Consider the following 14,328-nt stretch of genomic DNA (forward strand, 5'->3'; position numbering starts at 1 on the left):
ATATCTGTCAGGTTATCTGGGAGTAGGAGGCAAAGAATCAGGGGCCAAACTAGATTCCGAAAAGGCATCTTCAACAATGTCTAGTACAGGAGGTATAGCTAAAGGCCTATGCTGAGGCAGGAGTAAAAAATCCCTAAGCCTCTTTTTTGAATCAGAAAAATCCTGGCTTTCCCAGTGGAAATGCTCCCTTAGAGTATGTAAGGTTTCACCAAAAGAAAAATCCTCTGGAGGGGAAGCAGAGGGAATAGAGTCCTCTGCATCAGAATCTTCATAAGTAGATAAGGGCAAATCCAGATCATCAAAAAGAATCAGAAAAATCAGAATCCTGGTCAGAAGATTCATAAACAACTTCAGTCCTAGGTCTCTTAGAAGGGGGAGGTTGGCTTCCCCTGATTAAAGTTATAAGATCTTCAGCCATTCTTATCATTTGTTTTTTAGGCATAGAGGCCTGAGCATGCGGCCTGGGCATTGGTTTCTTAGGCATGGTTAGAGATTTAGGCCTAAATGAAGAAGGAGGCATCGGTTTAATATGTAAGTCCGTAGGTCTGAATACACCCTCAGAAGCTGGTGCCTGCACAGCTGCGCCGAACCCATCCAAGGTAGAGACATCCGCAGGTTCCACAGTTGAAGCATCTCGCGTCATATCGGACTCTGAATGGGTCTCAGTAGAGGCCTGCAAATCAGAAGTAGCGGGTATCAGGGGTTGTGAAAGCACCTCACTGAGTAGCGGCGAACTGGCGAATGACTTAGGAGAAGCGTCGTCGGTAGCTTTGGACCTAGAAGGCCTGTCTCTGTCTCTGTCTTTATCTTTACGTTTTTTCAGAATCCCAGTAGTCGGATGGCTAAGCAATGACATTTCTGGATAATTAAACCGAGAACTGAAATATTTAGATGCAAAAATATACCGACGTCAGCTAGTCATCATCATCATCTTCTTTCGGCTGTTCCCATTAGGGGTTGCCACAGCAGATCACTTGTTTCCATTTCTTCCTGTCCTCTGCATCTTGCTGTGTCACACCAGCCACCTGCATGTCTTCTCTCACCACATCCATAAACCTTATTTTAGGCCTTCCTATTTTCCTGTTACCTGGTAGCTTCATCCTTAGCATTTTTTTCCCAATATACTCAGCATCCCTCCTCAGCACATGTCCAAACCAACGTAATCGTGCCTCTCTGGCTTTGTCTCCACACCTTCCAACCTGGGCTGACCCTCTAATATACTTATTCCTAATCCTGTCCACCCTCATCACACCCAGTGCAAATCTTAACATCTTTCATTCTGTCACATCCAGCTCAAACTCCTGCCTTTTTGTCAGTGCCACTGTCTCCAGCCCATATAACATAGCTGGTCTCACTACCCTCTTGTAGACCTTCCCTTTCACTCTTACAGGTACATGTCTGTCACAAATCACTCCTGACACTCTTCTCCACCCACTCCATCCTGTCTGTACTCTCTTCTTCACCCCTCTTCCACACTCACCGTTACTCTGAACTATTGTCCCCAAGCATTTAAACTCATCCACCTTTGCCACCTCTACTCCTTGCATCCTCACCATTCCTCTATCCTCCCTCTCATTCACACACATATATTCTGTCTTAGTCCTGCTGACCTTCATTCCTCTTCTCTCTAGAGCATATCTCCATCTCTCGTTGATTAAATAAAGCACAAAACTGACAGCAAGGTACGTTGTGGTCAGGGCCCAGGCAAGGAATACAGTACGAATGAAAATATTTGTGAGGTATTTGCTTTCCACAAGTAATGCAATTATTAACTTTTACTGACATCGCTAAGGAGCAAGAAAAAATTTCCCCAATGGGGTACTTAGCTTTAGTGGAAGTCTTCGGTTCTGAAACTCGAAAATGAAATTTCAGGAGTCGGCTGACCGGCACTTGCAAATTGCTTCTGCTTTGGGCACTGCACGGCAAGAAAGACTGATGTAATGGCATCGGCTGCACGTTTTATATCTGTGACGGCCTGACGTCATGGAAGAAGGGACAGCATCTGACGCAGGACCCAAGACTTTGTTAATCAGGCCGACTGAGGGCTATTGTAAGCAGATAACCCAAATGTAATGACTGCAACAGTGAAACACGAAGAACATCTGCCATTGTCATCCCCTTGCACAAAGGTGGTGCCACTACTGACCCTGGAAACTATCGCCATTCACTTATAGATCTCATAAACAAGGACATAGACAATCTCCAAGCAGTTGACCCCATCCAGCTCGGATCCATCAAGGGCAGATCTTTCCTGTTGAACCTATTTGACTTCTCTGAGACTGTCACTAAGGCCCTGGATGAGGAAAAATTAGTACATACAATTTACCTTGACATGACCAAGGCCTTTGACACAATCCCCCACTTGGGCATCATCAAAAAGCTAACACAACTTGGCGTAAATTGTTATCTCATCAGGTGGGTGGCCAACTGGCTCACTGACAAGACCCTCAAAGTCATAATAGGCACCTCCACCTCCAATAGCAGACCTGTCATTAGTGGAGTTCTCCAGGGATCTGTCCTGGGACCCCTACTCTTTGGCATCTATTTCTCAGAGGTCCAGGCAAAGACAAATGGCCAGTGGCTGACCAAGTTTGTGGACAACTGTAAGTTTGGTGATGTCATTGACTCCCCAAATGATGAAACATACTGCAAGAGGGTCTCACAGCAACTAATGACTGGTGCCAAATGCATGGCCTCAAGCTAAATGCAAAAAAATGTATCATCATACCATTTGTCAAAAACACGACCCCTACTGATTACCACATCAGTGGCAAAACGGCAACCCCCTAAACACACAGCCTGCGGTGAGAGACCTGGGCACTCAGGTTGATAACCTCACATTTGACCATCATGTAGTGGCAGTGGTCAGAAAAGCCTTTTACTTGGTCCATCTCATACTCCTCCCTCATTAGACCAATAATTGAGTATAAAGCCCTGTTTGTGATGTACCTCTCCAAACATCTGCACCAACTGGGAAGGTCACTGAAATACCTCCGAAAGAGAATCCATGGCCCCCAACACCTGTCCTGTGCAGAGAGGCTCAAATCCCTATCACTCTACTTGGTATCGTACATATTGCTCAGGGCTGATCTGTGTCTTGCCTACAAGGCAATCTCATGCCCTGCCCTACTAGAGATGCTCAATATCCAGAAGTATAACTCTTCACACACTACACACTCAAAAGGCCTGAATCTAATATGCAACATCAATTAAACCTGCTGTAGAGACAGGTTTGTCTCCCAGAGGCTGCTCTGTCTCTGGACTAGACTTCCCACACACATCAAACAGAGCACCTCGCTGACCCTCTTCAAGCTCAACCTTGATGAGTGGATGGGAAACCACAGATTTGTCCCAGTGGTCCAAGTGTGTCCCTCACTGACAGGGGCAACAGGTGCTGACTGTGGTTTCTTTTTGGGGATAAACTCTTGGCTAGGCTTTGAAGGGCCCCAGGGCCATTAGCCTAGTAACCCCTTATGATCATATGAATAAGGGAATCATCTTAATATGCAGCATATATTTTAAATCCTGATCTATTAACATCATATTCAGTCTATTAATACTAATCATTAGAAATGCTTTATTTTAGACTATATCTAACATTCATAATAGTCTCTAACAGATTTTAGTCATTACACCTACAGGAATGGTTTAAAGATCATTCGATATGTGGTGAAGGTAATCCAAAGTAATACAATACTTCTTGTCCCTGTCTTTTGTGAGGATAGAAATATGGTTGCCACTCCTTGAAGGAATAGGATTACGGGTCTTGACAACGTTCAGAATGTGGAAGGTGCGTTTAGCTAGGTCAATGAAGATTTGTATAATCTCATTATCCATTGTAATTTTGTATTGTTCTTGAGTGTCATTTATTATTGACATAAATTGTAAATGCCTTCACCTCCCCCAACTTGGTTTGTCCCGTAGATGTAATGACATGTGTAACCTTGGAGAAACAATGTTGGGGAACCTGGACCAAACCAAGTTTCTTTGATGACAAATGCATTTACCTTTTCTAGTTGTGTAAAACAGTATAATTTCTTGATTTTTATGGAATAAACTCCTAGCATTATATGCTAAAGTTTGCTCCTTTGTACTCTGTAAGAGACTGTGTCTACGGCCTTGTTGATGTCATTAGCATACCCAACAGTGACTAGGTTGCCTTTGTTATGTTCTAGCATAATATCAGGTTGGACTGACGTAACGTGTTCCCCACCAAACCCACTCTGGTGCTTATTCTGCACATTGATGTTCTTTTGGAAATTAACAACTTTTTCCCAATGATCCTTTCCATCACCTTCCTGTTACTGAGGTCAGGCAGAGAGCTGTCTAGTTTTTTAGGTCAGTTCTAGCACCCCTTCGTGGAGTGGCAACATCATGGGCTGTCTCCACTCCTATGGAACCTCTTCATTGCTAAGTGACTTGTTTAAGAGTCTGTCAGGGGAAATGGACTGGTAAACATATTTAATAGTTTTTTTTAGCATCCTTGGAAGTATGCTCTGAGGACCCTTTACTTTATATTTTCTCATCCCCTTAACATTCCCATGGTTTGTCACTCAAATGTTATGTTTATGTACTTTCTTTGCCCTTCCCCTCCTACTATGATTCCCTTCCTTTCAATTCTGTTAAAATGGAAGGAGAATCATTTTGTACAAATAGCTGCCTTTTCCTCTACCTTCCTTTACTCCTTCCCTACCTTCACCTATGTTTATGGCTCCATTTTGATCTTAGGTTCATAGGTTCATAGGTTCATACTAGGCTATCTGCCCTAGGGCATTTATAAGCCTAGCCAGAGTTGTGTGGCTTTCACCACCCCTTAGGTTGAAGAATACTATACCCATTAGTTTGCCGTGCCTCTGTCCAGCAGTGATACAGAAATGATCCCCGGGGTAAACCTACGATCTCCCATCCACTGGTCAAGATTCCTCTTGAACAGAGCCAGCGAGGTGCTCTGTCTCACATGGACCGGGATTCTGTTCCACAGAATAGGGAGCCTCTGGGTGATGAATCTGTCCCTCCAGCATGTCCTATTTATATCCGTGTTGAGGTTAAAGTCTCTTGCTCTTGTGGCTGTGGTGGATTTGGATTTTTTGAGGTGGAGCATGTCCATTAATTCTGGGTTGGACATGGCCTTGTATGTCAGGCACAGTTCACCTCTGAGCAGATGGTATGCGACTGAATAGAGCTGGAGTTTCTTCAGTCGGGCAGCATATGGCATATTTTTGAGCCCCTTTATCCTTTTGGTGAGGAACTTTTGGGGTCTTTCCAATTGCTGCAGGTGTCGGGTAAGATACATTCCAAATGGGGAATTGTACTCAATCATTGGTCTGATAAGTAAAGAGTACAGGGGAACAATGACCTCCTTTGATCTGGATGTGAATCCCTTCATAATCAGGTGGGCAATGTAGAAGGTCCTCCTAACCACTTTGGCAATGTGAGTGTCAAAAGAAAGGTTACTGTAACTTGGGTCCCCAGGTCCCTGATAACCTCTTCTGTGCTTAATGGATTGCCACCTATGTGGTAACTTGGGCTTACCTTGTTTTAACCAAAGGGTATGACTATACAGTTTTTGGTGTTTAGCTTAAGGCCATGGCTCTGGCACCAGTTATCCATTTCTATGAGACCTCTCTGAAGGATATCTGTGTCTGATGGATTTTCAACTATGGCGCCCAGTTTGCAGTCATCTGCAAACTTTGTCAGCCACAATCCTCCTATGTTTGCCTGCACTTCTGAAAAGTAGATGCCAAACAAGAGGGGGCCCAGGACTGAGCCCTGTGGGACACCGCTTGTGACCGGCTTGGAGTCTGACATGGCACCAGCAACTCTAACCCTGTGGGTTCTGTCCTTGAGCCCGTTTGCAATCCATCTTGTGACATATGGGTTTACATTTAAGCTGGTGAGCTTTTCTATGATGCTCGAGTGGGGTATTGTGTCAAAAGCTTTTGCAAGGTCAAGGTAGGCTGTGTGAACTGCCTTACCCTCATCAATGGCCTTGGTGACTGTTTCAAAAAAGTCGACCAAGTTCAAGAGGCATGATCTGCCCTTGACAAAGCCGAATTGGGTAGGATCCAATGTCTGTAGGTCCCCTATGCCTTTATTTATGAGTTCCATTATGATCCTCTCCATAGCTTTGCAGACCAGGCTTGTTAAGCTTATGGGACGGTAATTACCAGGGTCCGTAGAAGCACCGCCTTTGTGGAGTGGGGCCACAGTTGCCGTACGCCACTCTTTGGGTACGTATCCTGTGGTAAAGCTAAGATTAAACAGCAGCCTTATGTGTAGGTTTAGTTCCTCATTGAGTTTGTGTAGCACACAGCCGGGGACACCATCCGGTCCCATTGATGCTGTGTTTTTAGCTTTAGAGAGAGCAGCTCTCACCTGGGCATTTGAGATGATTGTGAGGCTACACTCTGCTGGGATAGATATTTCTCCTTTTGGGGGGGAGGGAGGGGAGAAATTTTCACTGAAGCTGTCTGCCAGTATGTTTGCAATGTCTGTGGGTTCAGTGATTTTGTATCATTTTGGACTAATTCTGAGCATATCTGGGAGTTTCCACCCAGATTTCTAACATAGCTAAAGAAGGCCTTATGATTGTCTTTTGAGTCCTTGGCGATTTTTCTCTCAAAGTTGGCCTTGGATGATTTTATGAGTGATCGTAGTTTTTTACTAGTATTGATCAGAGATGTCTTCCCTTTTAGGGATTTTGCTCTATCTTGTAGTAGCTTTATCCTCTTGTTGTAAAGTTTGTTTATGGCTGGGGTCCACCAGATTGGGTGCTTGCCTTTGGTGGAAAGGGTCTTGATTTTATTTGGGATTGCTTGATCCATGCAATCCTGGAGGTGCTCGTAGAAAGCATTTGTAAGGGACTCAGCAGCGTGGGTTGTGGTTTCCAATGGCTCAGGGGCCTTGAAGGATACCACACCAGTCTTAAGAAGTGTGAAGTTGGCTTTTGAGAAGTTCTTCACTGTGGTCTTTTTTGTTGGGGGTGGGGGCGGGATGTGGATCTCCAGTGAGATTAGTTTATGGTCTGATCTCACCAATGAGGGATATACTTCCGGTGTGGAGCATTTTGTCCCCATGTTTGTGATGATCAGGTCTAGTATATTTTTACCTCTTGTGGGATTGGTGACAAGTTGTTCCATAGCATTTGAGTTTATGAACTCCAGGAACCTTTGGGCTAGGGTATTGGGGCTTGAGTAATGTTCCCAGTCTATGTTTGGGTAGTTGAAGTCACCCAATATGATGATGCTTGGAGAGACATTTATACTCTCCAGTGTCTTCAGGAAGGCTGTGTGGGGTTCCTGAGTTTGAGAGGGTGGCCTGTAATATGCTACAAACTGTAGAGCAGTTTTGCCTATGGTTAATTGCACCTGAATGGTCTCTGATGCTTCGTGAGTTGCCACCAGCCTGGAGGTGTGGGTATCCTTGATGAATATGGATACACCCCCTCCTTTTGTGGTACGGTCCGGGTTTTGGGCCGGAACGCATGATATGAGGTAAAACCTGATAGTGCCGGGGTGCTCTCAGGAGCCTTGAACCAGGTTTCAGTCACAGCACAGACATCGATCTTCTCCATACTGAGGAGGGCTTCGAGGGCGTGCATCTTGAGATTTAGACTTCTGGCATTGAGCAGCATTACCCTTAGTTTTTTTCCATTATTGTTTTCTAGGGCGGTGGGTTTAGAATTTGAGCCTTGTCTAAAAAAGGCACTATGGGGGTGGCAAGAGCCTTTGCCAATATCCGGAAACCCAGGGGTGACAGGTGCAAGCCGTCCCTTACGAAGCAGCTTGGCTTGTCAAGCATGTCATTCCAGGCAGACAGACATTGGCTCCCCTTAGAATGACACCAGAAATTAAGCCAATTATTAAAACTGATCATTTTGTCTCTGTATTGTGGCATCATTCTTGGTGAAGGTAGGATACTGCTCAGGGTCAGGGTCATACCAGCCTGGGCTACATAATCTGAGAGCTCCTTTATGTCTCTTTTCATGTAGTCCAGGGAAGTACATCTCAAGTCATTCACACCGGCATGGACAATGACTGAGTCATACTTGTACTTGCTGTGGAGTGACCTGAGTGCTTGTGTTATGTGGTGGATTCTAGCGCCCAACAGGCAGCTTACTGTGACCCTCTCCTTGTTCAGTCTGGTGAGTGGGACATCAGTGTGTCTGACTATGGAGTCACCTATGACAAGTGTGTCTGGCATTGTGTTTGGCCTTAAGGGCTGTGACTGATTTGCACACTGACTTTGTGATCTATGTGTTGCTTGTGTTATGTCATGAGGTGGCAGTTGTTTGGGTGTCTGCTTTGGAGGCCTCTGCTGTTTTGGTAGATTTTTGATCAGTGCCTCCGAGTATGTCTTTGTGTGTTTATGTGTTTGATTTGTAGTTGTGATAGTTCTATGTGAGACTGGGTTTATGGTGTGTGTGGTTACCTTCTCCTCCTGTCTGGTTTTGCCAGTCCTGAGTTGAGAGAGCTCAGCCTCCAGTTTGGCTATATAGTTGCATCTCTCGCATGTATTTGTGTTTTGTGGGAGGAGGAGAGGGTTATCTGTGTACATGGGGCAATTGTAACATTGCCTCAATATTCCCAGATTCACCAGCTGAGCAGGAGAGGACGCTAGCAACTGACCCTTTGACATGCTAGAAGAAATGAAAAAGTTTGCTGTGTAACTGAGTCAGAAAGGACCTATAGGGAAGTGGGTACTCAAGGGGGGTTTAAGCTAGTGAAGTACTTTGTATAATATAGAAGTGCTTTACCTGACTAAAAAATGCTTTAGGAACAAGTGCTGAGCTTTACAGATAGAGAATAGACTGTTTAGATTACAAGTAGAGCAGTTCTAAGGGAAAAAATGAAGAGCAGACTTTACAGAGCCAGAAATAGTTTAACCAGCGCTGCCTGATCCTGCTCTAGTGGCTACTCCGCGCTAAATGCAGAAAAGGCAATAAGTCAGTAGTACAGGCTAGCACACTTTATGCTAGAACATAACAAAGGAAACCTAGTCACTGTTGGGTATGCTAATGACATCAACAAGGCCGCAGACACAGTCTCTCACAGAGTACAAAGGAGCAAACTTTAGCATATAAATAAATCTTCTTTCTCTACTGATGCATCTATTTCCTTCCACTTTCAATTCTTTCTGCTAGACATTTCACAATATTTGTTTTTTCACTTACTACATTTGTACACCTTTTTATCGGTCTTCTTCATCTCCATCTACTCTTTTCTTTGGGTTCCTATTACGTGATCGAAGAACAGAAAGGCAAAATAGCAAAGCGGCTTTTAAGCAAATTCTTTCCCTGAAAAAGAATTCGCTTGGCCGCTTCCGTTACCTTGCTGTTTTCGGCACTGTAGTGTGTTATCTGAATTGGTATATTTAAGTAGGGTGTGTGTGAGGGGCACAGCCCCCCATGTCAGGGGGGGGGTCTGGGGGGGTGAAGCCCCCCACTTTATGTACTGTTTTAAAGGTTTTTTTTTTTTTTTTTTTTGGAACAGCGATTTTTTTCCCTTGGAAAAAATCGCTGTTCTGAGGTTTTGACATTATAAGTTTTCACTTACATGGGGTCGATTAATCATCATTCGCTTTTTTAAGCATTCAATGATGTAATATAGACCCTGTTCTTTAACTTGTGAAATACCCTTCCCTTTGCATGAACAAACTCCTTAACGTCTTTATAGAACCATACTGGCCTATTTCTTCGGCATGCAATGCTTTTTTTCTAGCCTCTTTTCCTTAGTTAGTTTTATGCTTGTTATTATCCTTATCCCAGACTTGTTTCCTGTATTTATTTTCAGTCTCCCATACTGGTCTTAGAAGACTCACAATTTATCTTTTTGTAGTTTTGTTTCTTACTATCCTTTACATCTATAATGTATCAGAATGATCACCGTTTCCCCAAAGTGATTTTTGTTCTAGGTCTACCAGTCCCTAAGTCAAGTACCTCATTCATTTAATGGTTTACTTACTTATTTATTTATGTGTCTTTTTCTGTTTGTTTATTTAGTTTGTTTGTCAGCTTGGTGGACCTGTCCAAAGATCCTTCTCAGCCATCAACCAGGCCAAACTGTTGGTTACAAGCATACACAACTACACAAGAAATATAGATATAGAAATAGTGCAGGATACAGTTTCTAGAGTTTATACAAGGACAAAAACACAATGCAACCCTTATAATTTACAAAACAAGAATGTAATATTAGCATTCACATTTGTGTGCATTACGGAGGTGGGTTATTTCTTTGGAACTGTAACAGTTGTGCATGTGCAATATTTACATATATTATGGAAGTGCTAAACAAACAGTTTATAGTTTACAAAATACAGAATGAAACTATTGTTTTTTTGTTCTGGCTGCTTTGTTAGAAATTATACCCTTCAGTATATAATGCAGTATCTGCTTGTAGTTAATCAGTCTCACAACTATCTGTTGTGATTTGTGATAGCTTTTATTCTTTGCTGAGACATTCTGCCTTTCATTACTTGGTGGTTAATGTTTTGTTTCAGAACACCACCTTTTTCCTTTTTTTATTGTGGCAACCATTTTACTTCTTTTGAATGTTGACAGACAAGAAAATGGAAAACTGTGGGGCTAATGCATTTAATATAACTATAAATACATTTTAGACTTACCTGTACCATTAGGGTGTGTTGCAAAAAAGATGACATTACCCGGACCCCTAAAATTCAATAAAATACAAAAAAGTGAGATAATTTCAGCTGCCAACTATTAACACAATTGATGTATGACCAGATGCTAAGAATGCTATCTGTTGCCTAGATTGTAATGCATATATTTCAGATATTTTATAGTCTATCACAAAAAATTTATCATGCATGGACTAGTAACCTTTGTTGTAAAGACCTCCCCTTTAAATTGTTTGTGATAATACCTTCAGAAGTAACAAATATGAAAGTGACACTTCCTACTTAACTAGTATTGCATTATACTCTGCAAAGAATGATTGTTCAACAGAAGAACAGAATCACATGACAAATTGTTGCCATTGTATCAAAAACTAGACTTGACCCATGCACATCTCTGAAAGAATCATTACAGGAGGGCTGAGTCAATGAGCACGACTGGTTTAAGACGCATTCAAATTATCTGTTTCCTGTCAACCTATCCCAAGTAATATAACCTACACTGAAGTATTTGACCTCAACGCAGGTCATATTCAGTCGGGTGACCTGTGTAACACAGTTCAGCACAGCAAATGTGCTAAATTTGTTTCTTACAGCTGCATTTTGGCCTACGTGACAAAACCACTATGATCTCTAGAAATCAGGAGCCCTTATCTTCTATGGTGTTGTGGTCTGCTGACTATGTGACATACAATGTTTACTCATAAACAAAAGTACAAGATTTTAAATACATATAAAACCTCTTGATTTCTTTTGCTCAAACTTCCTTTGACATTGTCTGATTTTTGACAGTAAATATTAAACACACACGCACACAGACACACAGACACACACACACACACACACGCGCACACACATACACACATGCACACGTGCACACACACATACGCACACATACACACACACACACACACGCACACACACGCACACGCATGCACACACGCACACAGACACACACACACATGCACACACACATGCTCACACACACACACACACACACACACACACACACACACACACACACACACACACACACACACACAAATCAGTGATGTGCCCTCAAGACATGTTACTTTTTCCCTTGATATGAGATTTAAAATAATATTTTGAGGCAAACAGTAACACTAATGAAAGCTGGATGATGTAATATGGTAGAACAATGCTTCTGATATTTTCACTCTGAGACCACTTGCATACTGGAGTAAAATATTATGATTTTTCTAAGGAAGATCACAGCCACCCATGCATGCTGAAAAGTACGAATGACACTGTCCTTCCCTAACATATCAGTTATTATTGCTTAACTTCCTCTACTTGTACACACAACAACTTTCTGAAATGTGGCCTGATACAAATCTGAATGCTGGTCATTAAATGGGGCTCATTTTTCTTACTTTTCAGTCATACAGATACAGGGTGTAAGAGTCTTGCTAACTTGGATTACATTAGTTCACTCAGGCTTCACCCTTGAGCTCTTCCTCTTCTGAGTAAATACTGCACATCTCATCCCATCATCATCACTGACTGTTGCCTAAATAAAAAATGGTTGTGCATCTGACCTAGTGTCTACCTCTCAGATGGCAGTGATGGTAAAAACTGCTTTATCTTCCAAATCTCTAATGAAACTGACAACAGAACTGTGGAAAATTGAAGGATGTCTTCTGAGGTCCACAACTTGGCATGAGCACCATGCTTGCACGATATTAGGAAAATGTTCCTAAAGGGAGTACAAAGTCACCCCTTTGGGTATCTTAACACTTGTACCATTATCGCAGAAGTACAAAATGGCTCAAATAAATTCCTAAGACTAGACAAAATTTGTCAGACCTTAGAATGGCAATAGCCACATATGCTACTGTATATGGGAGGTTCTTCTGAAAGTTTATTGTATGTATGCTGGAAATAATCCCCTTTTCCACTGGTGAGGTGGACATAATGAAACTGGGAGCACCTGGTGAAGTAACTAATACATATGAAGGACAGGACTTTAATGTAATTTTTTATTTATGTTCCAGATGAAGAGAGCTGTATGAAAAGATTTATTTGGTATAATTACATGTGTATAAGATTACGAGTGTAGTGAAGTATAATAAAGAGACTTAGTTAGGGAGATATTCTATAACTAAACATGGGAAGCTGTGGGTATGGTATCTGCTGATTTATAGAAAAGGAAGACATTAGGTGATGGGCAAGTATAAAGAAATTCATTATGAAAGCTGAAAATGGAAAATTGCAGAAAAAAAGAAACAGTGGTGTGAATTGGGAGGTATAAGTGAATGGCAAAACATCTTGGCATGAATTTTGTTAAATTACTAGCACATATGAAGTAGAAACAGAGGAAGAAAGACTGTGTCATGTTTGTGGGCTGGAAGAAACAATGGAATAGAAATCATTTATGACAGCAAAACCATTCTGGGAATGTATTAAAAAGAAGAGAAAGTGAAAATGTAAAAGAAGTAATGCTGAACATAATATTACATGGAAATATAAGGAATGGATAGACTATAAATACATTTTTATGTATACAGGTCATGTGGATAGCTGGGCATGAAGAATTATTGTTTAATAAGAAACTGAAAATGAAGCAAGGAAGCATTATTGCCACGGATGAGTTAACAGGTTTTGTATACAGTTATCCTGAAATCGTAAGATCAATCAAGTTCATGCAGTTCCTCTTTCACTCTTCTATTCTAAACTGAGAAACCTGAAGTTATAATGAACTTACATGAAACAACCTAATTTAAAAAGACTATGTTAAACAAGAACATCTGGTAAGAAAACCATCCTATTTTCTTAGACAATACAGGCAGCATGTAAGGTTGTATGACTGCAATAATCTAACTCAGAAAAAGGACTCCTTGCTTATTATGCTCATGAAACAGATTGGACTTACAAACTTCCAAAACAACAGTTTCAGTGATTGTGATGCCAGAAATAGAAACTATTAATCAAAGATAAAGTACACAAAAGAAGAATTAAGAACTGCTCTGTAACATTTACAATAAACAAAAGAAATTTTAAACTCTTTACTATAAATGAAACATTATCAGAAATATCAAAAAGAGTGGATCAAGCTGAAATCAGAATAGTAGAATATGAAGACAGAATTTATAAATTAGAAAAGACTTGGATAAATGTACAAAGAAATAATATCAATGAAATTCTACTAGCTCTGGCGGCTTGTAGCAGAAATAACATCTTGATAAGATGGCTATAAGACAGATATGAACAACCTGATGTAATAAATGATGTACAGGGCATATTTTAAACCCTGACAGAATAAACACCTACAGCAAAGAATATGAATATTGATCTCAAAAAGTATATGTGACCATGTTAAAAACTATCAGGACAAGTGTACCATTTTAAAATCAGCAGAACCAAAATGTGAATTTTCATGAAAAGGCTACAAGTAAGAATCCTGCAGGCCATATCTCTATTATATAGACTGCAAATACAAAAACTAGCTAATTTCCACTCACGTTTAATTCAAAGTTATGTTGAATTTCAGATGGCATTGCCTGCTATTACAGTTTACATATAACAGAAATAAATATCAAGCCAAAATGCTATAAGAAGCCCAATCAATATTTGAAAAATTGTTCAACTTTAAACTTATCTGAAAATAAAAAGAGTTTGCTTTTGCGGTAATTAAAAATAAATACTTAGCTAGGTATCTGTATGTGGATT

The 14,328-nt window shown here is 41.2% G+C and overlaps 1 protein-coding gene across 1 annotated transcript in view; it reads right to left on the reverse strand.

Annotated features, from left to right (window-relative positions):
* LOC122815897 (sortilin-like) overlaps window positions 1–14,328 on the reverse strand; it is a 1,006,054-nt gene that overhangs the window by 453,550 nt on the left and 538,176 nt on the right. Inside the window, exon 7 of the mRNA XM_044088743.1 lies at window positions 10,627–10,673. Coding sequence (XP_043944678.1) covers window positions 10,627–10,673 — 47 coding nt within the window. The remainder of the gene's footprint in view (window positions 1–10,626; window positions 10,674–14,328) is intronic.

Source organism: Protopterus annectens, chromosome 11.part0 (assembly GCF_019279795.1).
Source record: "Protopterus annectens isolate FY-2018-M chromosome 11.part0, PAN1.0, whole genome shotgun sequence".
Classification (NCBI taxonomy): domain Eukaryota; kingdom Metazoa; phylum Chordata; order Ceratodontiformes; family Protopteridae; genus Protopterus; species Protopterus annectens.